Source organism: Aspergillus fischeri, genomic scaffold (genome assembly GCF_000149645.3).
Source record: "Aspergillus fischeri NRRL 181 1099437636261 genomic scaffold, whole genome shotgun sequence".
NCBI classification, from domain to species: domain Eukaryota; kingdom Fungi; phylum Ascomycota; class Eurotiomycetes; order Eurotiales; family Aspergillaceae; genus Aspergillus; species Aspergillus fischeri.
The window spans coordinates 725,522-752,844 of NW_001509765.1; the positions used below are offsets into that span (position 1 = coordinate 725,522).

General features: G+C 47.1%; 7 protein-coding genes across 7 annotated transcripts, besides 9 other annotated features; 2 read left to right on the forward strand and 5 right to left on the reverse strand.

Annotated features, from left to right (window-relative positions):
* Positions 1-556: 556 nt before the first annotated feature.
* Positions 557-601: a microsatellite.
* A 1,786-nt stretch (positions 602-2,387) lies between these two features.
* Positions 2,388-2,962, reverse strand: NFIA_030930 (uncharacterized protein; the record flags this gene model as incomplete). Its single annotated transcript, XM_001262556.1, has 2 exons — positions 2,388-2,539; positions 2,638-2,962. The coding sequence occupies 2 exons, from the start codon at positions 2,960-2,962 to the stop codon at positions 2,388-2,390; spliced, it is 477 nt and encodes a 158-aa protein (XP_001262557.1).
* A 2,268-nt stretch (positions 2,963-5,230) lies between these two features.
* Positions 5,231-7,798: a mobile genetic element.
* Positions 7,256-8,029: a mobile genetic element.
* A 650-nt stretch (positions 8,030-8,679) lies between these two features.
* Positions 8,680-10,279, reverse strand: NFIA_030940 (uncharacterized protein; the record flags this gene model as incomplete). Its single annotated transcript, XM_001262557.1, is given in 2 exon segments — positions 8,680-9,149; positions 9,169-10,279. The coding sequence occupies 2 exon segments, from the start codon at positions 10,277-10,279 to the stop codon at positions 8,680-8,682; spliced, it is 1,581 nt and encodes a 526-aa protein (XP_001262558.1).
* Positions 10,280-10,883: 604 nt separating this feature from the next.
* Positions 10,884-11,195: a mobile genetic element.
* A 64-nt stretch (positions 11,196-11,259) lies between these two features.
* Positions 11,260-11,934: a mobile genetic element.
* A 3,945-nt stretch (positions 11,935-15,879) lies between these two features.
* Positions 15,880-15,999: a microsatellite.
* Positions 16,000-16,124: 125 nt separating this feature from the next.
* Positions 16,125-17,153, reverse strand: NFIA_030950 (DUF2841 domain-containing protein; the record flags this gene model as incomplete). The annotated part of the gene is made up of 3 exons (XM_001262558.1): positions 16,125-16,243; positions 16,299-16,493; positions 16,547-17,153. The coding sequence occupies 3 exons, from the start codon at positions 17,151-17,153 to the stop codon at positions 16,125-16,127; spliced, it is 921 nt and encodes a 306-aa protein (XP_001262559.1).
* A 2,060-nt stretch (positions 17,154-19,213) lies between these two features.
* NFIA_030960 (uncharacterized protein) lies at positions 19,214-19,978 on the forward strand (the record flags this gene model as incomplete). Its single annotated transcript, XM_001262559.1, has 1 exon — positions 19,214-19,978. One exon carries the CDS (start codon positions 19,214-19,216, stop codon positions 19,976-19,978), a length of 765 nt encoding a protein of 254 aa, XP_001262560.1.
* Positions 19,979-20,729: 751 nt separating this feature from the next.
* NFIA_030970 (uncharacterized protein) lies at positions 20,730-21,210 on the reverse strand (the record flags this gene model as incomplete). The annotated part of the gene is made up of 2 exons (XM_001262560.1): positions 20,730-20,975; positions 21,034-21,210. The coding sequence occupies 2 exons, from the start codon at positions 21,208-21,210 to the stop codon at positions 20,730-20,732; spliced, it is 423 nt and encodes a 140-aa protein (XP_001262561.1).
* Positions 21,211-22,122: 912 nt separating this feature from the next.
* Positions 22,123-22,142: a microsatellite.
* Positions 22,143-24,042: 1,900 nt separating this feature from the next.
* Positions 24,043-24,234: a mobile genetic element.
* A 667-nt stretch (positions 24,235-24,901) lies between these two features.
* Positions 24,902-24,933: a microsatellite.
* A 388-nt stretch (positions 24,934-25,321) lies between these two features.
* NFIA_030980 (copper amine oxidase) lies at positions 25,322-25,958 on the forward strand (the record flags this gene model as incomplete). The annotated part of the gene is made up of 2 exons (XM_001262561.1): positions 25,322-25,681; positions 25,725-25,958. The coding sequence occupies 2 exons, from the start codon at positions 25,322-25,324 to the stop codon at positions 25,956-25,958; spliced, it is 594 nt and encodes a 197-aa protein (XP_001262562.1).
* A 429-nt stretch (positions 25,959-26,387) lies between these two features.
* On the reverse strand, positions 26,388-27,231 carry NFIA_030990 (uncharacterized protein; the record flags this gene model as incomplete). The annotated part of the gene is made up of 2 exons (XM_001262562.1): positions 26,388-26,918; positions 26,983-27,231. 2 exons carry the CDS (start codon positions 27,229-27,231, stop codon positions 26,388-26,390), a joined length of 780 nt encoding a protein of 259 aa, XP_001262563.1.
* Between the last annotated feature and the right edge of the window lie 92 nt (positions 27,232-27,323).

Sequence of the window (27,323 nt, forward strand, 5' to 3'; positions counted from 1 at the left end):
ATGCGCAACCCCCACAAAGTTCTTCGACGCATTAACTGGTGAGTATGCAAAACCCCAGACTGTTGCCTTTGACGGGAGTTGCGCTCGGCGAGTGCCCGGACCAGGGACCAGTCACTCCACGCTTAGTGGGCACTTTGAATTGAGCAAATCAGTAATGTTGAGCCAATTGTGCAGCATCGTTCATCGAAGGGCTATTCTCCCGGAATAATGTCCACAAAGGGAATACCTATTCTCGAGCAGCTCAACCACGTAAATCGGCGCTCGGAGCAGAAGGTGAGTAATGAGTTCAACAAGCTGTAATGGTTTCTCATAGACAGAGGCCGTTCGTCGTTATTCAAACATACAGGTCCGAATTGGCGTTGATATGTGTCGACTTGTGAGTGATGCACTAAAGGAAATGAGGGCGTCCAGCCCTCTGAAATTGATGACGTCTATAGGAGGCTGCCAACAGTCTAGTTGAATAGCTATCATGCGGAGAAGATGAGTACATCCGCCGGAAGAGTATTTCCAATGAGCTATCTGCTTGACAGTGGTTCACCAGTCTGAGCGGCATGCGTATGTAAATCTACGTAATAAAGCATATGTAAGTTTACTTAATAAAGAATGTTTTCAGCAATTCCCGCAGCCTGATCTTTGCCTGAAGCGTGCATGTGAGTCATTAGCTTCATGTTGTCAGCCTCAACCAAGCCTTGGTGGGCAACGACGGTGCGGACAGCAAGCCATTGGGCATCCCACGAGCAGGGCACGCTCAACAACGTATGATAAACGAGCTTAACTGTTCAAGTAGAAGTCCCTTCCGGAGAGTGTCAGTGGAAGATGCTCATGATACAGGACTAGTCAAGGAGTCGTCCATACAAGCCAGGAAGCACAGTGAACAGGTAACCAATTAGCTTCCACAAGGTTGTTGTAACCTCCAAATGCGGGGATCCCCAGAACGAGTATTATGCTTGTTAACAATTTATCAATCTCAACAAGCATAAAAACCTTCTAAAGGATGGTGGTCACAATGGGCCCGCCAACGTTGTGAAATCGAGTGCGTGGATGCAGACTCTGTACAAGATGTACGACCAGTATGTCCGGAAACTATCGTCAAACGAAGTCGGCACTGACACCAACAATAATGCAAGCTGGGCCAAAACGCGTGCAGCTAACTTTGCGAAAATTTCTTTCGAAAGTATCCTTGGAGATACAGTGTTCATCTTTTAGACAATGAAGCAATTGGACGTTGCACAGGGTTGGATATAGTATTCAAAAGGGTGGCCCAATAAGGGCTAAGCAAGGTATTCATCAATATTTATTGATATTGCTTGTTCTTAAACTTTCAAGTGTGAAAGGCATTGTTGATGTTCAAGCGGTCAGCACATCGACAGTTGAACCAACCGCAGTTCGGTTGAGCATCCATCAATGGTTGAGCAATGTAAAAGTGTTCGACCACCATCCGCGTTCCAATTATTAATGGAGAGCTGTGCCATGCGGAGCAGACAATCCAGTTTAACTGTGCCGATCACGAAAACCTCGCAGGTAAGCTTGAATCATGGTCCATGATTTGGGCATCGGTCCGTGGTACCTTGGTCCGAAATGAGACGGCCTCCATCCTCCGGCAATGACAAGGTTCTCATTGAATGAGCGTTCTCAACGGTTTGTTGGCGAAATCCGCACCGTGTTACAGTATTATAGTATCAGTTGTTGATGGCAATAAGGCAATTGTTTTCAGTGGATCAGTATGGCCCTCAAGAGTTTGGAGGCGCCCATTGGTTTGATCCAAAGTCCATACCTGTACGGTTAGCTGTACTAGGAGTACTCCCTTTTCTCACATATTAACTACTTTAATTAATAATCATCCAGTTTTACAAGTAAAGAGTTCCTCTGGGAAAAGAAAATGAATTCAAGGGAATAGAAAAGTGAGACAAAAAATATAGGTCAGGAGATGCCTGCTATTTCTCCGCCGGACACAGAAGAGCCGAGGACTGGTGGCTGCACAATTTAAAAGTTGTACCCTGATTACTGATTGTGAGGGCATCGCACCTGGTTCAGGAACTAAATTGGAGCCATGCTTAGCAATCAAAACGTGATGTGAAGTCAGTGTATTCAATGACGCATGAAAACCGAAAGTAGCTGTTGAAAAATCATGGCCAAGTGTATGTTGAATACAAAGGCGCGACTGATATCAGAAGTATCAAAATGAAAGTAGCTATTCAAGATATGGTCGCCCAGTGTATGTTGAATATTAAGGCATAGCTGAGACCCAAACCGTCGAAAAGCTTCCCGACTCTGTTTTGCTATTCAAGCCTCTGGCTTAAGGCTTCTTGCCTTGAAGTTTCCTCCCTTCGTGATAGCAATAACCGCCTATAGTTTTCCATTCTTTCATTGGCAAGTTAACGGACCCGTTAGAGGTTCGGTAATGCCCTTCGTGCTCCGATAGTTGTCCGACAAATGTGTAGCCCGTAGAACTTGGAGCGGTCGTGGATTGTGGCTTTTTGCCCACCGAAGTGCTCATGGTACTCGAAGCAGCCGTGGATTGTGGCTTCTTGCCCTTCACCTTCAAGCCATCGTGAAATAGATAGTCACGCTCCTCTCTCCACTCTTTTTTATTCTTCGCCACAGGTCCAGAATCAAGGGAGAAAGTGTAATAATTACCATGTTCCGTGAGACTAATATCAGTATAGCTTTGGTTCTTGGGAGCGCCAGTCGATTGTTCCTGTGGTTGCTCTCTGCGCGGTGAACTTGCTGTGTGCGTTCTGGCCTGATTGAGCGATGACGCAGTGTTGAGCGGCGGTTGAGATACAGGAACGAGTGCGGCGTAATCTGGTCTGAGCTCGCTGGCCTCATTCGCCAGAAGAGTGATGCAATAGAGAGCCAGCTTGACTGTCAACTTCTCGCGCCCTTGCGCCTCCCAGGGTACAAAGGCGTACTGCACCAGACGGATCGTAGGAGCTGACACATCCTGAGAAGTGACTGACATGTCTGTAAGAGATTCCGATATGATAGATATGTCCATAGTTGAGGACGACAACATTCGTCGATGGGATTGCTGTATATTCCGTGGAACTCTCGGTGCTCGCTGCAAATCTCGTTCCTGCCAAATTGCATAACCAGTAAACCTTTTTCAGTTATCAAGAATCCAAATCGACATCTGTACATAGCGCAATAGTACTGTACTTGCTCAATTGGGCTGACAACATCATCGTTGTAGTAACTCTCCTGACTTGAACGTACGACATCAATGGCCCGCTGGTGTGACCAACGGTACTTGGTATCTCCAAGAAGAATGGCTTTAGATCGTTGCGCCCGGTTTCGGGATGCGTTTGTTATCCCAGCACCCCAGTCGGGAACACAGGCATCGCTCTCCCATGTTGCCCCTCCTGCAACGATGAATAAATTCGATGGAAGAGCAGATGATACAGACAGCATGATTGACGATGCAACCAGGTGTCCCAACATCGTCTCATCATAAAGGGTGTTGAATCTTGCCTCTTCACACTGACGCGTCACATCAGACAAGGTAACAAGGCGATCCAACTGAATCCTGAACCGTGTTGTGAGGGTCTGGTAATTAAACTCGTCCCATCTCTCCATGTTCTCGATTGGCTGCCACTGTGTGTTGTAAGTGAATGCCGTACGCCCTTCGGACTCAACCCTGACTGTGGGATTGGGCCTCGTTAGGTAGTCCAATAGTCGCTCCGTCATCGTGATGGTTTGGTGATGATAGAAGTCTGTCAGAGTGATCGAGCAAAAAGCGATTATCGGGGCCTTTTATACTTGCAGCCTGCCAGAAAAACCGGAGACGAGGATCACTACGAGGATCGTCAAGGTAACAACGTGATGGGTTATCTCCGCAATTGTAGTCCGAATCAGGACATTTTTTCAATAATTTTCCCGGCTTCTGAGGATCGTATGTCACTAGATTGAGCTGTTTGGCTTCACTTTAATTCAAGGCCATTAGCTTTGTTTCCATGCCACTACTGAAACTCTAGCTACTACATAGCTAAACAGGTGACTGATCAGTACAGGGGCTAACATGCCACACATTCGTCTTATCTGTGCGTATATCTACAGAATTCCCAGATAATGCAGCCTGGGGAGATAGTCAAATGTTTGTAGAAGCGGAACTTTTCAGGCACTGCTATTGTATTTATCACTTGTACTTATGAAAGTCGACTTGACTAATAACATGTCCAGAGCCGCCGTGTGGCATTAATAGTGTGCAGACTCGTAACAGTTGGTCATGGACTCCTTCTACCCCCCACTTCCTGGGAATCAGACAAAGCAAAAAGCAACCTCTAGCTTCGGTAAAATGTTCAGCATCAGTTAGTAGCCTGTGGCTGATTGATACCAAGGTTACTGGATTTGGCGTATCCAGAGATCTTTGGGAAAATAACCAAGCTGATTCATAGCAGTCCAGCTGCCGACCCCTACGGATATGCCAAGTAGGGTCATCCAGTGGGCAAATGGCTTCAAGGAAAGGGAAGACCGAGTTCAATGAGGGCATAGAGAAGGCTATTAAATAATAAGCAAAGTGACCGCGAAAAGAGGGAGATAGAGATAAGACTAACCATCAGGCCGAATCTTTACTCTTAGAATTATTAATTCCAGAGGTCCATCCTCTAGAGGTTGGAAGAGTGCATCTTGAATATCTTTCTGAGTAGCAGTAGTTGACTTTGCAATATGATCCTGTAAATCTAGCTTTTTGGCTCTTTATGCAAGTCAGTAATATCCCAAAAGTAGGAATGTATCACCTACCGTTCATACACTTGTTCCTCAACCCTTTTTAGTTCGTAGTGTGATATTGTTGGTCCCACCAGCTAGGGTCTGTGTACACAGTTAAGTGAACAGGTTGCTTTGAAGCGAAAGTGTATATTCGTAGATAGATGTATGTTCTCAGTATCAGCGTCGGTTCAGGATGCCCCTGAATCCCAGACGCTGATTAGCGTGAGATTATGTTATCAGTTGCTAGTCCTAATACATGAGTAGCGCATACTCAGGCCACAGGCAATGCCAATGATTGGCATGGCCATAGTAGCAAGAGTGAATATGTTCCGACACTGGCAACTTTTCTTTTGTGCAAAGAAACCAGTGCATCCTCAAGTAGAAAAGTAAGTGAACAAAGAGATCCTCCTGTCCTACTGTGCATCGTTACGCACATAGGTCTCGCCATACCATATTATGCCATACCCTATTACCTTCTTTCCACCCATCCCTCTACACGCACTCGCAAGGTGTTTGTGGTGATAAACTTCTCCAAGGCTTTGTTGGGGTCTGCCTTAGTCATTGCATCTGCCGGGTTGTCATCTCCATTGATCCACCGTATCTCCATGATCTCCCTTCGCTCGTATGACTGGCGAAGTGCCATAATATCAATCATGAGCCGTTTCTCCTTGGTGGTTCCGAGTTTGACGAGGCATTCGTACAGAGAATATGAATCTGTACACACCATCATAGGGATCTTCTCAAATCCGAGTTGGTCTGTGATCATCTTGATTGTCGTGCTGATTGCGATTGCCATATCAACACCTCCTACCATACCATAGATCTCCGATGCTAGAACGCTCCTAGTCACTCGTTTGCTCTTGGTTGAGCTCCAATGGATCAGATTTCCTGTGATTTTAAATTCATCATTCTCTATGGATTCATTTGCGAGGATGATCTCATATCCGATCTGGGAGCTGAAATCTTTGTTGTTTGCAAATGATCCATCGACAAAAACGAAGAGCTTTGCAGTTGATAGATCCAAGGCAATGTATTTGATACCCCTATCCAGGTTCTTCATTTGCCATGTGATGCGTTTGTTCAAGGCGTCGATGTCGGACTCTGTAGGATCCTGGTGTTGGGCAGCAACAGATAGATCAAATGCAGCCTCTGGCTGGCAGATTGTCGCGATATAAGCTCCGCGGGCACGCTGTTCCATGTATGCATGTTTGAAGTCCTTGGATTTGTGGTCGATGAGCTTGAGCCTTTTACCCTGCTCCTTCTGACGTAATTCAATAGCAACATCTCCTTCCTGCTTCGTCAGAATACAGCCATTAAATATCAGTGGGGTCTCTGGAGACAGTGTATCCTTGGGTTTGGCGCTGAACTTTGCCTCCGCCAATTCCTTCTCTTCAAGCCTGGCAAACTCATCAGATCCCAAGATCAGAGTGTCGTCAGTTTGCATTCCAACAACACCAAACACTCCCTTTGATGTCGTAATCAAGAGGCACGGGTCATACGTAGAAGTAGCCATCTGAAGCTTTTCCTGATGATGTTTGTGGTACGTTGCCCACCAATGGGTTCCAGCTTCAGGGATTCCGTATAACGGTTTTCGTACGATCATGATTGTGCCTGCCGGAAATTTGCCCTTGATCTCCTTGGGTAGATGCGCCAGGATCGGTCGATTCAGTGAGGTTGTTGACTGGACATATGCCTGGGTTATGTCTCGGATCGACAGACTGATCTTCTTTCCACTCAGTGACGGTGCCAGAGCGATGATGACACGTTGGCTGGCTCGCTGAATTGTCGGAGACTGGGTGAGGATCATCTCCTTCCCTTCATCATTGTATGCTTGGACAACAAGCCGTGACTTCTCGAATGGCGTATTCGTGGCCTTGCCCTTGATCTCATTGACTAGGCGTGAATTGAAGATGCGTATTCCTGCATGCTTGGGTGGATCATATTGTACAAAGTCGAACACACCTTTTGCTATGAGTCCTTCAATCTCCTTGTGCTGAGATTGCTCAAATGGTGATCCAGGGGTTGTGATGACGCCTTCATTCCTCAACTTGATGGACAGTTCCATGTCGGCTCGTTCTTTGTTTGTCATGAGTGTCATTGAGATGTCCTGTCGCTCCTGGATGGCATTGATGAACTGGTCCTCAAGGTCTTGATGATCAGGTGCACTTCGTCGATTGCTCCGCCGTACGATTGTTGTTTCCTGCTTTGGTTTGTTCTTTGATCCTGGTGGTCGTCCTCGAGCCCGTCGTTGGGTCTCAACTTGTCTATCCGGTTCGTTCACGGGTTCCGAATTAACATTTTTATCTGTTTGGTTGTCCTCTGCCATACCACGTTGTTGTCGTCCTTCATCTTCCTCTGGATTTTCTTCTTTGTGATAAGGCTTGATGATGGTTGATCGGAATTTTGTAGGACCATGTGGCATGTCTACAGTACATGTTTCTCCGTCAACTGCTAGGAGCTTGTATGGGCCCTTCCATCCACCTTTCTCACGCCAGACTCGAACTTCTGATTGTAAAGGCAGGTTCAAAGTGGTGATGGTATTAGGGCCATTGCGCATGGCGAGGGCGTCGTTTACCTGGCGTTCAGCATGTATGCGGCGTACCTCCTTGGTTGCAGCACGGATGGCCTCAGCTCTCTTGACCACTGAAGGTGATGGCGGATCCATTTCGGTCATTCTTGGATATGCACCGAAAACAAGTAATGTTGGGACAATTCCGTCCGGGCCGGCCGAGTCGTTGACGGCTTTCACAGCCATCTGCAGGATCATCTCCCTGTCAAGATGCTCATCCTTGAGTTCTTCTCTGAGAATCTCGTACGCACGGCGCAGCGGCGCATGGTATCGTTCCACCTTCCCCACACTATTGTGAGACTCTACAGGAACCTCCTTAACCTTGATTGACATTGATGATGCGAGCTGCTTGAACTCTGCAGATGTGAAGTTCTTCCCTGCATCATGCACAACATAGTCCGGTGGTCCTTGGTAAGCGTCGATCCAGCATGTACGAAGTGTGTCCCATGCATTGCGTGCAGACATGTCCTTCAGGAATCTCGCAGCTCCAAATGATGTGGCTGCATCAATGACCTGCAACACAGGCTTTCCTTCAAGGTACAGAATATCGACCATAACTGAGTAATTGAACTCATAGTCATCCTTCAAGGTAAATTTGAATCGTCCTGGGGATTTGCCCTTCATCTGGCACTGATGGCAGAACTTTGTGAGGTAGTTGACGTATTTCAAATCTACCTCATGACCGGCGCGTTGAAGGATTCGGATCAATCTTTGTACAGATGGATGTCCAAAGCGTCAATGGAGTTGTCGTAACTCTGTTTCTGTGAGGTGGCTCCAAGCTACTGTCTCCTCCAGATTGTGCAGCAGCATCCATGGGTGTCCCCATTTTCGTATAATAGGTACCTTTTTGGCTCCTCGTTCAAGCACATTTTTCTTGTTCCGGAGTTCCACGCCCATAGCGTCCATGTCCTTGAGGCAGAAGAGGAATGGCGTGTTTGTAGGAAGTACATGAAATGTAATGGTGCCAATTGGAGTATCAACATCAGCAGTCCCTAAGGAGGGTTTTGGATCCCCATCTCCAAATTTGATCTTTTGTTCTCCAGCGCGAGATGTGTTGAGTTGGACTTTGGAGTCAAGTTTGCACAATGCCCTGAACTGAGGTTCATCAGCAGATGAAACTCCAGAGGCTCCAGTGTCTGGCATGATGCCATGAAATATGTCAGATGAATACCGGTTGTCAAGTGTGAACACCTCCATGGCCTGTTCATCTGCTTGTCGTTGCTGAAATATGTCATCCTTGGTGAAGAAGTGGTATGCTGACTGGTCATTCAGGACGGATATCATCCTTGCTCCATCAACCTCTCCAAGCTCTGTCAAGAATCCATCATACTCGTGCTCGTGCTCGTCATCCTCAATAGTCATGTCCACAAGCATCTGGGATGATTCATGTCTATTGCTGTTGTCTATTTCTTCCGTCTCCTCTCCTTCAAAGTCACTAAGAAACATCTGGAAGTCCTGTGGCGTGGCTGCCTGGCCCGTGGTGAAGTAGTGCTGTTGGCGGAAGTTATCAAGAGATCGTCTTTGTTCCTCCCCAGTATGATACTTTGACCAGCATCCTTGTCGTCCGCAGACATAGCATTTCCCTTGGCGGGATTTTTGATCGCCTCGTCGGCCTCCGTGGTAGCCTCCTCGCGGTCCTGATCCCTGAAACCGGGTGGGTCCATGGTTGTTGCTATATCCATAGCTTCCTCTGCGTTGGCTATGGCCCCCACGGCTGTATCCGCGGCCTCTTCCTCCGTACGTGCGGTCAGTCCAATGCTGATCATGCACATACTCCTCATGGGCTTGGAATTGCCTTGACTCTGGTGAAAAAGTCGCATTTGCAACTGCTGATCGCAGTTCTGCATGTACTCCCTCCAGCGTGCTTGCTGGCCTGTGTATGGTGAATTTACATTCCTCAACACCTCTGCACGCATTGATGGTCTGTTCCCGGAGGGTCATCTCAGACTGGTGTTCTGGTGATAATCCTGGTTGAATTCTCTCAAGAGTTTCAAAGAGTATCTTGAGGCACTCTGATCGTGATTTAGTTGGGTTTTGAGCAATGATCCTTGGAAGGGTGGTCTCTCTCCATTCAGTTATAGACCTCTGGCGGTTCTCCTCAGTGTCGAAGTGTGCTCTCATCATCCCTACCATTGTCTGAAAGTCATTCGTCTTTCCCTTGACCTTTGTCAAGTAGAACTTTTCCGCTTTCCCTTTCAGCATGAGCGAGAATGTAATATGGAACTGATACTCTTGTAGACCAATCTTGCCACAGATATCATAGAACTTGAGCAATTTTGTGTTCAGATCATCATATGGTCCTCCACCATACTTGTCATCTGTGTTGTTATATTGCCTTGTCATTGCTTCAATCGCCTTCGGCATTGGTGTATCCTGCAGGCTTTGTTGAAATCTGGTGTAACGGGACTGTTGCTGGATGTGATCATCCATCTGGGCTTTATCAAGTGTCGTGGGTCTGTCTTCATTCCACCTCGCGTTGGCAGGTTCGATGGATGGTTTCATCACAGTTTGCGCAGTTTGAGGATCCGGTAGGTTCGCCGTAGTAGCTTGTATAATCAATGGTTGGGTGATCTGTGACTGGCGTGTAGGGTTCCATCTAGAGTTGAAGTTGTCTGGGTGCTCCTTCAGATGGTCCTCGATGTCCTCTTTGGTCCATTCGTGCTGAGTGACTTCTTGGAGGCAGTCGTATAGTCCCTTCGCGAAAGATATCCCTGGACCTACCCTGATCCATACTCCGTGTGTAGTGAGGTGAAGTCGAAGCATTTTTAATACAGTTTTATTCACCACCTTGAATGTGTCGAGAGTCCATCCATTAAACTCATCCTGGAAGTCCTTCCATAGGGCAAGGTCGGTAAGAGGCATTGTATTCCATGCCCGCACCATACATGTTATATAACCGTTCAGTCTTTCCTCTGTCTGATTCTCCTCGTTGAGTGTATCAATGGATTTGCCCCATGTTGTGTCATCGATAGCGTACGTGAGGTCGTTCGGGATGGAAATCATGGTTGTCTAGGTGAAAGTAACTGTGAGCAAAATGGATAAAAGATAAATAAAAATGTATTGAAGAAATGAATGTGTTGGGTTGCGTGTCGTGACGGTACTGCAAGCGTTTCCCGTTAACGCGTTGTTCGCGTGATGGACGCAGATCTTCGTTGCGGTTTCAACTGTAGATCTTTTAGATATCCTCTGTGTCTTAAAGGTACTGCATGCGTTTCCCAATAAGATACTTTGATATCCTTTAGCACACCTTCCGCAATGAGGGTACTGCAAGCGTTTCCCCGTTCCCTTGCGGTTAATGTCTCTTCCAGGTCGTGTAAACCGAGCTGTTCTGTGGTTGTAATCAACCACTGATCAGTGTTGGTCCCACCAGCTAGGGTCTGTGTACACAGTTAAGTGAACAGGTTGCTTTGAAGCGAAAGTGTATATTCGTAGATAGATGTATGTTCTCAGTATCAGCGTCGGTTCAGGATGCCCCTGAATCCCAGACGCTGATTAGCGTGAGATTATGTTATCAGTTGCTAGTCCTAATACATGAGTAGCGCATACTCAGGCCACAGGCAATGCCAATGATTGGCATGGCCATAGTAGCAAGAGTGAATATGTTCCGACAAATGGTGACCTCCTTCGTTGTAGAGAGCGCAGTGGTGTAATCAAAGAAAGGTTGGGTAATCCAGAGCAGATACTCGATTTGGCGCCATTCTTCCTTATTAAGCTTAAACTGGAGATACTGATGCATTGTACAGTATTCATCGAAGACAGACTGTAGTTGCTTGGCTCGGCGAAGCATCAAGTAGGTGGAATTCCAGCGAGTACGGACATCCTGGCAGGGAACAAGCTTTGGCTCTGTAGTTTGAAGACTCAGAAATGCCTCTTTTCGCTGTGGACTTGCATTGATGAAGGTAGCAAGTCGTCGAACCTTTCTTCTTATTAGTAAAATAAGAGTTTTGTATAATAGTATATCATACCTTATTTAGTGTATCCACAATTCCACTTGAATCACTCTTTTTCTGGAGAGATTGCATACTTTGATCGGACCATTCCCTTTCTATAGAATCATTGACTGGGTTCACTTTCATCTTTCCAAGCAGTTGATTCAAACTAAGCTGAATAACATGGGCGATGCATGGGATTCGGATAATCGTAGCATTACTACCAATATCCTGAGACTGGATCGACTCCTGCAATCTCACCATCATAGTGTTGTTGTTTGATGCATTATCAGTAGTAATTGATAATATGCGGTTGGTGATCTCATGCTCTTGGAGGACGTCAAAGACAACTGAGCTTAGATTGCTTCCATTATGCGTACCATGAAGAGGTTCAAACCCAAGAAGAATCTCACAGTAGTTCCATTCTTGGTCAATAAAGTAGCCAGTGATTGCCATGAATGCCTGGTTAAAAGGTGATGTCCAGCAGTCAAGTGCAATTGAAAGCTTCCCATTTGGTGGAAGCTTCTGGAGGAGAGTTGCTTGTTTTTCTTTGACATTCTTCTCTAGATATCGTCGAAGGGTCCTGCTAGAGGGGAGTTTTGGCTTTCATGGTGCAAGTCGCACAATATCAATAAACTCATCAAGCTCGCGACGCTCACTGAATCGAAAGGGAAGACGCCCAACAGCAACCATATTAAGTAGCTTCTCCATGAAAAGCTCTTGACTATATAGCCTTTGAGGAGAACGCTGAGGCTAAATAAGAGTAAAGTGAGCATACTTGATGAACTATACCAGGGCCTTATACTAACCGAGTTCTGGATAAGCTGGTCTATACCCTTCTGCTGTTTAGGTACGGTACGCTGACAGGCAGCTCCTTTAAGGTGCGCTTTCATTGGAGATAACCCTGCTCGGCGATGACCTGGGTGAACAAGAACACTGCAGCAGTGTCTACACATAACCTTAGGCTGGCCAGTTTTTTCATCTGCAACCTGATGAAATTGCTCCCAATATAATGACTTAATGAGCTCTTTTTCCCATCCCAGTGGATTGTATCCTGTAGCTCCTTCTTTGATCCGAAGTCTGTCTGTAGCCACCATCTTACAAAGTCATCCTTTGACATATCAGAGTAAAGGATCCAATGTTTGCGAAAGTTAGGCCCAACACGTGTGAGGGTCTCAGGGGGGCGGGGCCGTGGTAGTGGGAAGATGAAGTCTGAGTCTGATGTGGAGATGATAGTACGCTGACTATCAGCGATATGCTGTGTATTATCTGATTGTAGGAAGTCAGGTTCATAGAAAGAATCAGAGAATTGAGATTGTTGGCTTTGCGACATCTTAAATGTAAGGATAATACCATGAGTTAGGAATAAGAGAAAGGTAAGAAACTTACAAAGCCTTTAGAGGGAAAATTCGAGGGGTAGATAACAAAATCTGGGGGTTACAAGGATACACGCGTAGATTAGACAGGTCTATTTTCCTAGATTATCTTCTGTTCTGATTGGTTTACTAGTAATATTAGTGTGGTTACCTACATGATATCCATTGGATATCGTGTAATAACCCATGGATATCCGTCAGATATCCTGCAGATGTCGTATAATTATCCACGGATATCTGATAGATATCCGCATATATCCACAAGCTTACCATGAAAGCAAGAGTTCTGTATATTCAAACCACATAATCAGGCTATCAAATAGATATATGAGTTCGATATGACCTCGATGGGCTCGAGCACCCTACGGGCACTTGCCCGTTACAATAAGAGCTGTATTTGAGGAATATTGGTAAGGCAATGTAGTTTAAGAAGGCTGAACCAATCAATCCACCAGAAGTTCTGGTTTAGAGCCAGCAGATCCAGCAAATCCAGCGTAGCCAGCATCGACACGGATATATATTTTGTACATGTTGGAGGATAGTATCAGGCAAAAGTGCTGCGTGGTGCCGTCAAGCCTGTCACGACCAGAACAGACGTAAATAACAGTTAGTTATTGATCTTATTCAGCAGGTTATGCATCATGTGTCAGGCTAGATCGGGTTAATTTGGAGAGAATTATGCTAGTATGGATAATAACAAGATATCCGCATCGTATCCGCGCGGATTTGGATGCAGATAAAGACAGCATCTTAGGTATCTGGTATCCGCGTGGATACGATATGGATACCATTTGCTATCTGATATCCGCGGATATGCCGCAGTCTAGACATAACGTCCACGCCAACGAGAGATTTTTGCTGCGTGGGTTTGGCGTTAACAAGGACAGTTAGTGTGGCGGCGCAAAGATACAGGAAGTGTAGGAAAGTTGATTTCATCATCTAGCAGCGGTGTGGATGGGATTTTGAGATGGCTTATAGTGTGGGAGTGAGCAATCAGGTACATTGTGGTGAATGAGTGTTGGCTTTATCTTTATGTCAAGTGACTGCCTACTCTCTGCTGACTAAAACTGTGCTAGGTCTCACAGGCCTATCACTGTAAGCTCCCCGCAAACCCGCCAAGAAACCATGAGCCTGTATATTACAGAATAAGAGTTGTAATATACCTCAGCATGTAAAGCATATCCAATATAAATAATATGATATTACCTTTAAATTTCTTGGCGGGTTGTGGGTCAAGGGTCGAAGCCCAACCGGTGATTTGCGTGGGGCCATAATTGGCTCTCCAGTCTCCACCTATCTGTGCCTTTAGGCGCACCCACTCCGGCCTCGCCGGAGCAGAAGTGGTGTGGGTGAGTGTAAGGCACGGACGGAGGTGTGCATCAAAAGTTTTGACGGTGGCTCGTGCGCGACCCTATAAACTAAGGCTCAGTATTACTACGCCGCAATGTTGTAGGGGTTGGTTAATTAGAGATAGCGGGCTGACCCTGAAATTATGTGGAAAGGTCGGTTAGAGGTAGACCATAGGATAAGATCTTTAGAATTTAACTTGCTACCTAGACTTATCGCCTCCCCCTTTCCTTCTATTTCACCCCCACCAACTAATGCGACTTAGCCTTTAACCAGATGCACTGCCCCTTTCATATCACCAGAGATGCCGCTCTACCCGACGCTGAGGTCTAATTGATTAAGAATAGCTAGGGACGTAGTTCACAGTGCAGGAGCCATGGGCTAGTAATAGCACCAGTTGACTAGTCCGGCCGTCCAGGAAGAGAGTTACTTATTAGTGTGAGAACTGAGCAACCAGACACTGAGGAGGTGTTGGGACTAAGCTTTGGTAAGCCATCGGTTAGATTTAGCTTTTCTTGGCGTCGCGTAGTTTTGTTTTCCGGACCAATCTTCTTCCTTCATTCTCTCAGTGCCTGACTGCCTGTCTACCCTGGTCCATTTAGGGCCTTGGCGATACAGACTAGGCTTAAGACCCATATCCTGTACTAGCAGGCCTATTCTCCGAAACTGTTGGCACTGGCGCTCAATGTAACACAGTTGGGTATTTGGAATATTGGATATTGCTACATTTTCCAAATTCAGTGCTAACTTCCACTAAATCCTGCTTGTAGACATTCAACAGATAGGCCAATTTCGTACGTAACCTGCATTGTTTTTGGTCAAATCAAGAGAACATTCACAATGCGAAGGAAAGCTCCCCTTCCTGTCTGACGGTGGCCTGCGAACAGCCCCGTTCAAGCTGTGGCGCTCAAGTGGCAGTCAACAAGCGCGGAAGTGCCCGAGAGACAGTCAAGACTGCGGTACGGCCTTCCTCGGCGTAGGAAAAGCGTCGACCAATATTCCCCCAGTTTGAGATCGTAGCTTTGAGTACTTTCACGAGTTTGTCTTCGTCAGAATGGTTTAATGCTAGTTCAAACTACGACATCGAATCCAGTCTAGACGCTGGGTTTCACAACCAACCATGGGCTGGACACGATTCGCAGGATGCTGAATGCAACTTTTAAGTAAATATCAGGATTAGGGAGCCGGGCGATTTTACTCCGACAATAACAGGCAACCATGGTAGCCAATCTCCATTGATCTGTAAGCGAGTGAGAGGGCTAGTCTTTTAAGTAGCCTTGCGTCTCATGAAACGTCAGAAGAGCAAGGTTTTGAATGAGGTTGTTCAGAACAGCTAACTTGACGTGTTCTTGAACTTCTGGACTCTGGAGTGATCTCTCAAACACAGAGATAATGCGTGGTTCTTCCGAGTACTGATTGGACACGGCTGTTTGGCGGTTTGAAACTCGACCCTGCGAGCCTTTCGAGTTGCTTCGGCTCCTTCTGACGTCGAAGCTCGTCGTACAATGAGAAGGCAGGTAATTCAACAAAGGATCTACTGTACACTCTCTTTTCCCATAGGTTATACCTGTAAGTGACTAGGGATCCTTGCTAATTAGTACTTTCTGTAGGGATTAAATATTCTATGAATGGATAAGATTAGTTTAGAAGAGAACGTGTTGGTCAGTATTAAAACTATCTGAGAAATGAATTATCCAAAAAGCAAATAACCATCAACTTCTTCAATTGGCATGTCTGTCCCCAATAGGATTGCTTGTCCGAGTTGGTCCAGTATTCGACAGACTCAACTGCCACATTTAGCAGTGCTCATGCGGGAGTACAAGTCACACCGCTACAACAGAAACGGTTTGTGTTGCCAGACCCAGTACAAGTAGAAGATGTCGCCGGGTCGCAGCTCCCTTGAAGTCCACCGCTTGCTGGCTGTTGATTGGTCTTACAGCAGAAGCAGATTGTAGGGGTCGCTGTGGCGGTAGTAGTAGTCGTCGCAGTGGTGGTGGTTGTCCTAGTGCTAGTGCTAGTGCTAGTGGCTGTAGTGGTAGTAAAGGCAGTAGAGGTTCTAGTTCTTGTAGTAAGAGCCCTCTCTGTATATACACCAACTCTACTTCTTTAGAGCAAACGACCAAATTGACTGAGGCTGTTGTTCGTGCGCCTGATATAGATGCTGCGAGATGATGTCGGCTCGGGGGGTATCCATTCCTAAAGATCATCTAGCTCTTCAGACGCAACTTCCTCTTTCGCGTCGCTGGTCGCCTCATGACCTCCGAACTCTATAAAAATTGTGCGGTCGTTGTCAATGTATATACGGGTGCACGGATCTGGCATGAATCAGCTTCGTTCCGTTGTGCGTCTTCAGCTTCTAGAGCGACAGACCGATTTTCCGACACTCATATTGCTCTTCAAGCCCCCGGACCTTGAAGATATTGTTAAGGATCTTCATCTTCATTTCGATCTCCTTTCTTGGATGTAGCTGCCGTGCATAATCACCAGCGACGACTTGCAGTTTGTGAGAAGTTATTCTCCGCCCGCCAAGGTTTCGCAAGATGTGGATCAAGAGGCGAAGTCGCTCTGCCGTAACTTGTAAGCGCCTCATGGAGCAAGTTGCGCACCGAACAACTTACGGTCCTTCAGCAGATGGTCTGGTTCCTTGTGAGGAACATCAGAAGGCCACCAATCCGGCTTCGTGCTCTGTCGATCACCTTTAAGACGTTTGAGACCCTTGTACGGGTGCTTTGCCCTTTTCTTTGGCTCAATGAACTTAATGAAAGCTTTGGCAATTAGCGTGCAGTTTTTCTGCCTCAATTCTTTGAAACAAGACTCGTAGTACGCGACTATTTTTGCCGTATCTCCGATCATCAAAACCTTCTCCGTAAATGATTCTGAAGTCTCCTGAAAGGGCTGCGAAAAGCGCTCTAACGATACAGGAGACTCAGAATTATCAACAGAAGCATTGACACATTTCACCTCGTGATGGTAGGCCGTGTCGTGGGGTTGACCGTACCCGCAGGGAGTAGTAGGCGCTCCTAATACCGAGCTTGTTAGCTGGGAAATAAAACGGGCGGGAACTGTTATCATAGAGCAGACCAAAGACTTACGACGTCGTTGCTCGGAACGCTCCAATATTTCCATAAACCTATTTTGTGCTTCGGTAGTGAAGATGGGCCCGTGTCCCTGGATAGAAGGAGACTCGACCACGCCGAGTTGACCCAAGTGGTCAAGGTACATCATGGCATAATGCTCGAATGGAATTTTGAGGGACGTCTGAAAAATTTAGTCAAGATTCTCATGCTAATGTGCTTCGCGTACCGGTACATGCTCCCAGGTTGTACAGTCCCCAGGCAGAAACGGCAAGGGTTGCTCAACTGCTGCATACCCGGAGACGGGATAACTAGGTGACATTTCTTCCTTAACCGCGTTAAAGCCGTTCTGGGGCATCATATTCTCTGTCTGCCGTGCCGGATACCCTACACCTACTGACGGGTCCGAGGCAAACATCGGCGTCCCTTGGAGTCTGGTAGAGAAGGAACTCCCGGATCAACTTGGCCACTAGTAAGAGGCCAAAGGGGATCCACCACCCTTCTCGTCGGGCCGTGGGCTATCGACTCCCCAAGCGCGTCGGTGGTTGGATACGTCGCGGCTATATCAAAGGTGGGCATCGAAGCATGTGTCCCACTCCCAATACTGGGGATCATAGTTGTAATCATCCCAGCTCGCAACATGTTTGCCGTCAACCGCGGGTAGGATACGTACACACCCTGGAGAGCGGAGGCGCCAACCGACGCTGAACATCCGCGAGATACTATCGTCAACTAGAAGCTCCAACGTGCCCTAAGGCCATTGGTGCCCACCTGATATAGACTGTTCAACTGGAGACCCCATCTCTGCATTCAAGGTCTCTTCCTGTCCAGTGCCCAAGAATTGGCAGTCCTCCCACCGCAAAATGCAGTGTTCGCATTGTCCCCGAGCGTTATGGATACATCTCTGTTTGAGCCTTCGGCAGAGCACTTGAAACTGTGGCATAAGGAAGTGGACCAAGAACAACTGCCGAAATTGGCAAAGCAGAGTACTAACCGCATGCAACAGGCGCGCGCTCGCCTTGGCTATGTTCCATAGGGACGAACGGCTTCATAGCTCGTTGCGGCGAAGTGGTGGTTGATGCCCAACACTCTGCAATTGCGGGCTTCGCTCCCAGTGGTGGTGGATAGGAGGATGGGGGATCAGATAGATGTCGGTCAAACCAAGACGGACACAAGAGTGAGAGGGTATTAAATAGTTGCTTGAATTGGCGCGTAGTGAATGCTAACCGTCGAGTTCTCTCATGAAATCAAAAGAGATGTGGCATATATAATAACTAATATCGCTCACAAGCGAACTGCTCACAGGCCTTATTTGACATAAGATACCTTATTGCTAGATTCTCCAGACATCCTGCAGACCAACGAGTCTCTCACTTGCGCCGGCAAGTCTGAGATAGTTTTTTCGAAGCACCTGGACCCTGCACCGTTAATATCAAGGTCGGACACTAGATATTTCGAATCACTCCGTGATTCTGTCCATGTCATTCATGTTCAGACAGTATGGCTGCCAATGAATGCAGGAGACTTGTTCGCACACCTAGGCGGATGATAGGATCTTAAAATCATTTGGTTTCCCACTACGTTGTTCTGAATCCCCTTTCTTCAAAAGTACCTCAACAGATGTTGAAACTACACGCTTCCTACTACGATGATCAGTGTGATGTAAGGGAAAGCGACTTGCTCTAAGAAGAATGCATAACAGCGAAGAAGCCTGTTCTAGATACTATGTCTAACTAGCAGAACCCGCCATGTACATGTAGTATCTAGTATCCATCTGAGTTGGTAACAATTTCACAATTTCCAACATGAAGCTCGTGACGCGTAGAACTGACAGGGGTCATCAGTCACGCGGACTAACCTGGTAACCTCTCTATAACGCCAGTGTGTTGCCCTTCTCTTCTTAAGCATATACTACGCATCAAGATATGGCTCCCTCCCAGTCAGTCCTGGAGGCTCTAGCTCTTCTTTCGAATATCAGAGTTAGAAAAAATTGATGTTCTCTCTCATCGCAGTGCATTGAAAGCTGCATTTATCAACATCCAAAAGCTCCTCAAAGCTGTCCCCACGACAAATGAAACCAACAGTGGCTCCACTAAGCTGCTTTCTAATGAAAGCAATACCTCGACATTAGGCACCTCAGGAAGAGTAAGGAGCATTTCGTATGACAGTCAACTGGCTTCGGGCTTGAGCTAACAGGCATAGGGCCCAGCCATGGTTGGCACTGGCTCCCAAAGTCCTGCTGTAAATGAACTGCCTGAATCTCCGATCTTTCAAGAAATTGGGTCAAATGCTTCAATTTCCGGGTCTCCATGTATCCCCGAACAGAGTCGACTTCAAGCTGAGAAGGCTACAGAATCGGAAAGAGCAGATGAGAGTAAAGTATTACGGGTTCTTGAGACTCTGGATAAGAGGAAAGACCTGATATTGAAGTACATCTCCTCGACAGCGAAGGATGCGATACAGACTTCGACAGATTGGCCAGAAGAGGACCCTCGAATCGTTGATATCCAGTTGGCATCTAAGCGTTGTACTAACGAAGCCAGGCTTCGAGCTGGCCTAGCGCGGCGGTCCCTGGCCGACACATACTTATTATGGGAGAAGGAAGAGTACGGGACTTCCAGAGTGGACACCTTAGTTCTTCACCCCGATTCAAATAATCGACAGCATCATGTTCAGGAATACGTAACCAGCAACAGCCTTTTCAAGAGCAAAAGAGCGGCGGGAGACTCCATTCTGCGGGGCATCAAATATCGCGTATTCGAGAAGACCTATGGGAGTGAGGGTGTCTCAAGCTTTCTTATTTTTGCGAATCAACAGTTTCGTGCGGTACAGTATCGTTTTCTGCCTCTTTTGGCTGAAAAGATCAAACGGTCGAAATGTTGGCATGGTCTGGCCAATGATAAGTCGAAATGGATGGAGGAGTGCCAGGCCGTGTATGAGGGTCAGTCTGGTCTGGACTTCAAATTCTGTCGCTAACGCTTAAACAGAGAGGATTAATCAGTATTCACATTCTAAAAGGGCTTTCGCTGAGCCACCGCCCGATGAGCCAAGGAAGCGACCGAGGACAACGGAGACCTGCTATGATACTAGAGAATCCCAAGCAGGACCAGAGAACGTCCCAGCTGATTGCCACTCTGTTCTTCCACCAGTCACCGATTCTACCGCGTATCAATCTGGGCTTGATCCCCCAGCGGAGTCCTGCCGTGATACCAGAGAACTCCAAGCAGGACCAGAGAACGTCCCAGCTGATTATCACCCAGATCTTCCACCAGTCACCGATTCTACCGCGTATCAATCTGGACTTGATCACACAGTAGATTTCCTCAGTGAATGTGACCCACTCGGATACCCGCATTTTCCACATCTTCCGCAAAACACTGATTCCGCTGAGTATCAACTTTTGCTTGATCCTCCAGCAGATTTACTTGGTGAATGTGACCCGCTCGGATACCCACATTTCCCGGATCCTCCAGTCACATCTTCCATTGAATCTGTGCTTGATACTCCGGCAGTACATGTCCTTGGGGATTGCGACCCTCTCGAATACCCGCATTTCCCTGGCACCACCCCACATTCGTCATCGACGCCTCCGGATCATAGCGTGCCAACACTTTCGCCTACTGCAACTGACAAGTGCGAGATCTGGGCAAGAATCCACGAACCATGACTGTCGAAGTCCTATTTGGCGACTATTGTACTCTGGAAAAGCAAGGAAACTCTTCTTATGTTATTTCTCCACGTCTGCTTTCAACACGGCGATAATAACATCCAACTCGTTTCCGAAGAGTGGTACTCGATTGTCTCCGGCGTTTCCCTTGTCCTCATTTTCCTTCTTGTCCTCAATGAAATAGGCTTCTTCTTGTACCAAAGGTTCACCTTTACTTAGTGTGGCTTTTCCGTTTATGGGAATGAGAAGGAGTCGAGTTGTAGGATTTCGAACGTTCGCACCACGAAGGAAATGGAAAATGTTGCACTGAACGATCTAAAACTGTTATTGGATGATTCTGTTGATTAAATGCGATTACACATACCTTGTAGCCTTCAATTTCTAGCTCTGATTTCAGCTCGTCGATTTTCGTCAGGACAACACCACCATACACACGTCCCATACCAAGCTTTTCCTCCTTGATTTCGGGTTCATTTGCGATGAGGTTTTTCACTTCTTTGAGAATGGCTCTAGCAGCATCATTGAGTGCTATGTGCGCCATGATCGAAGCAGCGGAAGCAACCAGGCCATTGCTATCCTCCAAAGACCAGGACGCATACAAATAAGTTTGAGAGGATGCGGGGCCGCTTAGTGCCCAACATCATCTTCGGCACGTGACGCCCAGCATTATCACGCGGTGCCATTCCACTCTCCTGCCAGCAACCTATATAAAACAGGGCTGCGAAGTCCGACTCTGCCACCTCCTCGTGGTGCAGCCTGGTAACATCACCCAAGTGGTGATGGCCAAGAGCAGAGCGGCCATTATGGGTTCCTTGTGAACCTACCATCCCTCGGGGATGGACTCGAATGCCGCGGCGACCTGAACTCGACCGAACGCTCGACGCCAGACACGAGAGCGCTTGCACTCCACGAACAGATACTGACGCCTTTCGGTTCGTTTCCTCTATCGGCCGGCCGCGTGGATTCTCCTGCCCATCTCCATCGGCCTCCGGGCCTATGACCTTCGCTCCTCGTGAGCGACCACATCATGGATCTTCGTTTGGAGACCCCAACAACACTGCTCCTCGGAGCCCCTTAGGAGCGGGATCACTACCGCTCCTCCGACTATTTGTTATCGGCGCTTGTGGAGGTTCTTTTTCCTTTTGCCTACTGGGTTTTGGGTTGTTTTTCCCTCCATGCCATCAAAATTCTATATACTTGAGGGAGTGGCTACCTCAAGGAACTGCAACACCGCGGGGTGAGGGACCTGGGATATAGGGTTTTGGTTGGGAAGAATTTCAGTACACCGACCTCCTTTTCGACCACGGCAGCTATGTAAAAGCGCCAATGAGTCTCTTCCTTTTACGAAAAGTCTGTATATAGTCTGTGACGCTGTATATAGACCGTTGACACCCAGGGTTCACCCCCTGGCGGCCTTTGCCCCAATCGGGGATTCCACAGCCGTTAGATAGAAACACACACACACACACACACCTATATAAAACACCTAAAGAGTCCAACAACATCGGTTTACAGGAGCACTGCAAATTCCCTTCCTCCCAGCTTCTTCCCCCACGATTGGTCTTGCTCCTTATTCACCCTGGTATTACAGCGTGTTTGCATTTCGGAGTTGTCCAGCAGAACTGCTCACGTGACGGACAACCACCATTGAAATCGGTTCCTCATCCCTCTCTCCTTGCGGTCTTAAGTCTCAACGACTTATGAGAATGGCCTATAGGGATGCCAGAAGTTGGACAGACTTTTTCTTCTCCCAGAGTACACCCACCTTGAGCAAAGTCGACTATGAAACTCAAGTGGACCTCAAGCCTTTCCACCTGGATAGGGAAAAGTGGTTGTTGTGGGAACCAGTAGCTACTGGTAGACGCAGAGGTCAGGATGTTATTCAAGTGCTATGGCTAGTTATCAAGTACCATGGAAGAACGGTGCGCAAGTACGTGGCCAAGGTGGTGAGTAGCCCCCCAGCAAAAATATTTTATACTTCACGCTGATATCAAGTGAGTTCCCTGAATACACTGAACATGATGCCCAGCTCCAGCTCCAGCGCGTTCCAGACTTACGCAACCGGGGTTCAAGAGTAGTTATGAATGAACTCGACCCCTTTCTGAATGAAGCCCGAGTGTTTCAACGCATTGAGAAGTGTTGTGACAATGCACGGAAGATCTATTTCCCCCGGTTCTATGGTGTGGTCACCGACCTTGACAGATCCGACTTTCGCTCTGGCTATCCTAACCGCCGGGCGATTATCCTCAAAGCTATTAAGCCAGAGTTGGCTTCTCGACGTATCCTGGCAGCACACAATCACAACGGAACTGGACGCATTGAAAGCCTAAGGCGACGGCTTCAAAATATAAACCTAAATCTAAGTGATTTTGAAAAAGAGTTCTATTGTTCTCTACTTGCAGACCGCTGCCACCGTCTTTTAACATTGCACAGCCTTGCAATCACTCATGGTGATGTGAAAGATGAACATTTTAGGCTCCCGGGTGACTTCTATGATACAGTTCTTTATGACTTCTCTATTTCATACACTTTCTCTCCAGAGCAACCTTACTTAGTGAATTTTCGGCCGCCCAACAAATCGTTAAAAGACATATCTGTCGGAACATATTCACTCTTGCTACTATGGCCATGCCAATCATTGGCATTGCCTGTGGCCTGAGTATGCGCTACTCATGTATTAGGACTAGCAACTGATAACATAATCTCACGCTAATCAGCGTCTGGGATTCAGGGGCATCCTGAACCGACGCTGATACTGAGAACATACATCTATCTACGAATATACACTTTCGCTTCAAAGCAACCTGTTCACTTAACTGTGTACACAGACCCTAGCTGGTGGGACCAACACCATTCATCTTATCTTTGGTATCTATAACAATCTCTTTGACAATCTCGAGAAGTTCATACGCCAACTTCAACGTAAAAGGGTTTCTTGGAAAAAGACAATGCTCTATGCACTCGAAGCAGCAAAGGCCAAGCTCTCATTCTATTATAAAGAGACTGATAAGATGCATAGTGATATCTTTGCAATTGGCACAATTATTGCCCCTTCAAATAAGCTTCAATTCTTTTCCACAAGAGAGTGGGAGGGTGGCTGGCGTGAACGGTATCATAAGAGTCTTATGGACTACCTTGAGCAGTACACCAAGCAGCTTGCTGATCTACCAACACCACCAAGCACTCAATTATCATCTGGAAACCTATCTCAGATCGAAATGCTAGTTTCAAGCAGGGCCTCACAGCAGGGAATCAGATCTCACTGCTCTCGATCAAACATGGATAATGACGAGCTTACGAAATATCTTGAGAGTGGTTAGTAGTGACTAATAACTCCATGACTTATTACTAACGTCAGATAACAGGCACAGTTAATATATCACCAAGGGCCTTCTGGAAAGAGCATGAGCACGAGTTCCCAGCACTATCTAGACTTGCTCGGGATGTTCTTGCCATCCCAGCTAGTGGGGCTGGTGTGGAACGTCTTTTCAACTCTGCTCGTGATATCTGTCACTATCGCCGCGGCCATCTTAAATCTTGCACGATCAAAGACTTGATGATGTGGATGTGTACATCAAAGTTTGAGCTTGAACAAGAGCAGCTAGAACTAATGGAAGAGTATCTTCCAGCTAGTGAGGTTGCTGCTATAGAGGAGGAAAGAGCTCCTCTTCAGCTACAGGCGGATTTTGAGCCCGTCAGTGATGATGAAGAAGATGATGCTGGTGATATTCAGACTGAAACACAACATCGGCCAAGTAAGCGACAATGTACAGGAACTAGGGAAGGGGGCCAAAGAGAAGGACAGTTAGTAGAGCAGCGTCATGAGTTAGATGACGAGACTGAACATCCCTTACCCCAGAATGACATACTGACGCGGGGATCTAAGAGATCTCGGAAGGCTCCAAGAGGGTTCGAGGATTATGAAATTATCAAACCATAGTCACATAGCCTAATAGAAGACTTTCAAGTAGTATCTCTGTTTCTATAATTTGTCTTATAGTCTATACTACGACTCTATACCTTGATACTTGGATTCCGAAAGGTGACTTTCCTATACACCCCTAGAACGATAAATTACAAACAAAACATGCATAAATTATGCAGTAATGGATTTAGCCATGTTTATATTGTTTGCCTATCCGCAAAATATCCAAATCCACACTGCGGATACCATTTACTATCCATATCGTATCGTTGCGGATATGGAGATATTAGATTACATCCATATCCACGGATATGCGGATTTGGATATGCGGATTTGGATACGTCGCGGATGTTGCCGCAGCCTAGTTATGTCCAAACAAGACAAAGTCACTCGACACAGCGACGCTATATACGACCCCATGCCGAAAGAAGACCAGCTATTCAAAGTCGAGTTCCTCGAGATTGCCAAGTTTCTGATCATCGGCTGATATTTGAGAACAGTCAGTAGCTGTCGCCTAGACGGCGTCACGGGTTCCAGAAACAGGCCTGGTTGAACAGTCTTGACAAGGCTAGCCTTTCAACACGCAGTAGGTCATTGAAACGCCTGATGATCCCTTTGAAATTTTTAATTTTTAGTATATTTACTTTTATTTTAATTTTTTTTTAAAAAAAAAAAAAAAAATTTTTAACGCTTTTCGACATTCTTCTACCGGCTCAGTGTTGCGGAGATGGTGGTCCCCTATGGATGTCCCGAACCACCTCACCATCGGAAGCAGGCATTCGACGTTGGTGAACACGGCATGGGGCTGATGGCTAACTCATTTAGGCTGGGATGCAATTGCAAAGGTGCCATCCAATATCTCGACGGGGGGATATCTGACCAGCAGGGCGCCCCGGTCGTTGTGAAGAATGCTATCTGCATTCACGAGGAGGATAATGGGTTGCTTGTCAAAGATACGGACTTCCGAGATGCTCGCTCAATCTCAGCACGGAGACTGATCATTTCTCAGATTGTCACAGCCGCGAACTATGACTACGGTTCCTATCATACATTCACACTTGACGGTACCTACAAGCTAAGAGGTCAGGTTGATCGAGATTTTGAATACTTACTGCTTACACTCTTCTGAGACGGCAAATCCATATGGGACGGAGGTAGCTCGCGGGGTCATAGCTCATAATCATCAACATGTCTTCTCCTTGAGAATCGATCCTGAGATTGATGGGATGAAAATCGAAGTTCGCGAGTGCGATGCTATACCCCTTCAGTACACGGATGACAGCAAGACCAACCCTTACGGCGACGGATTCTTTTGCCAGCAGCGGGCAGTTGAAGGTGACCTTTTGTGCCTGGTCGAGGACTAAACAAGGTGCTGCAGCACCGTATATCTGCATGTACGCCTGTGCTGGCTTTGAGGATGAAGGTTGCACAAAAATTGCTGGTAGCCCAATAGTTAAATCATTAAACGAGTGGAACTCATTTGACTTCGACGATCCAGCACTTCCCTCCTAAAAGCATAATGTTTTAGAGAATTACGCATGTGCTCATCCCCTGTGGAGTAGTCATTGGCTCTAAGGAAGCACAGATTCCTGGTCCAATCAAGTATTATCAGTCCATGAATGCTTTCAAGAATACGTTGGATGTGTCGCAAGTCTGAGAAGCGTCCGCTTGTAAGACCTCCTTCACATTGCATTGATTCTGAGCAGAGCACTCAATATATTTAGCAGCGCCTAATCTCCTGGCCATTCTCTCACTTACCCGAACGCACCGGTCCTATCCAGTCTTTTTTTGAGCTAGGCATCCCTAGGTGGGAATAATGCCGCAATTGCGTTCGCCCTCTTTAACCTCTGGGGAGAATCCTTCTGATCCGTAGTATATTGATCACGAGCGCCGTACGCCAGCTCAACTAGTGAGCAGACTGCATCGCAAAGGCCGCGCCCAGTTGTGGGTGAGCCCTTGACAAATAGACAGTCCCGCTGGGCTGCAAACGCCTCGGCTTCTGCATGCGACACAGGGAATTGACCGTCACCTTCACCCATAGCGGCAATCATTATCGCAAGAAAGGGGTGGATCCCATCTTTGCAGCGGCTGCGCATGCTCTCATACGCGGTGACCATTTCGTCCCATGATTCCCTTGATGAAGCATCATATGTGAAGATGAGGGGGATATGCTGATAGAGCGAGAGCATCGCTGAATAACGCGCCAGACCGCTGGCCGAGGTGAAGTGGACATTGTAGAGGTAACCATTACAAACGAAATCTGTGCCAGAGTCGTCCAATGTAACGTCGAACTCGGGCCAAAAATCCTTCTCTCTCCCCAGTAGCTAATGAACCACGCAGGGTAAGCTCAGCTGGGGGTTCTCAGAGCATATTACACTGGGCACATACTTCGTAAAGACGAGTGCCATCGGCTGCGCCTTTGGCATTCACGACAATAATTTCCATGTGCTGCTGACCGCGATGGTAGCGTTGCTCGGTGGCTGACCGCCTCCAGTCGCTGATATGGAGGGCGCGAGGGGGTGGGTCGTCAGTTTCACTCTCTGCTGTCGCGGCCGGCGCTGATGGCGCGGGCTCGCTGCCACGGCTGCTGCCACTACCACGGAGCTTGCGGAAAATGATTCTGGCGCGAGACAGCATGGGTGACGGGTGGGTAAGGTGGGCAAGGTGAGTGGATACGAGCAATACTCGGAATATTACCTGGAAGCGAGGCAAAACTTGTCAGAATTGAC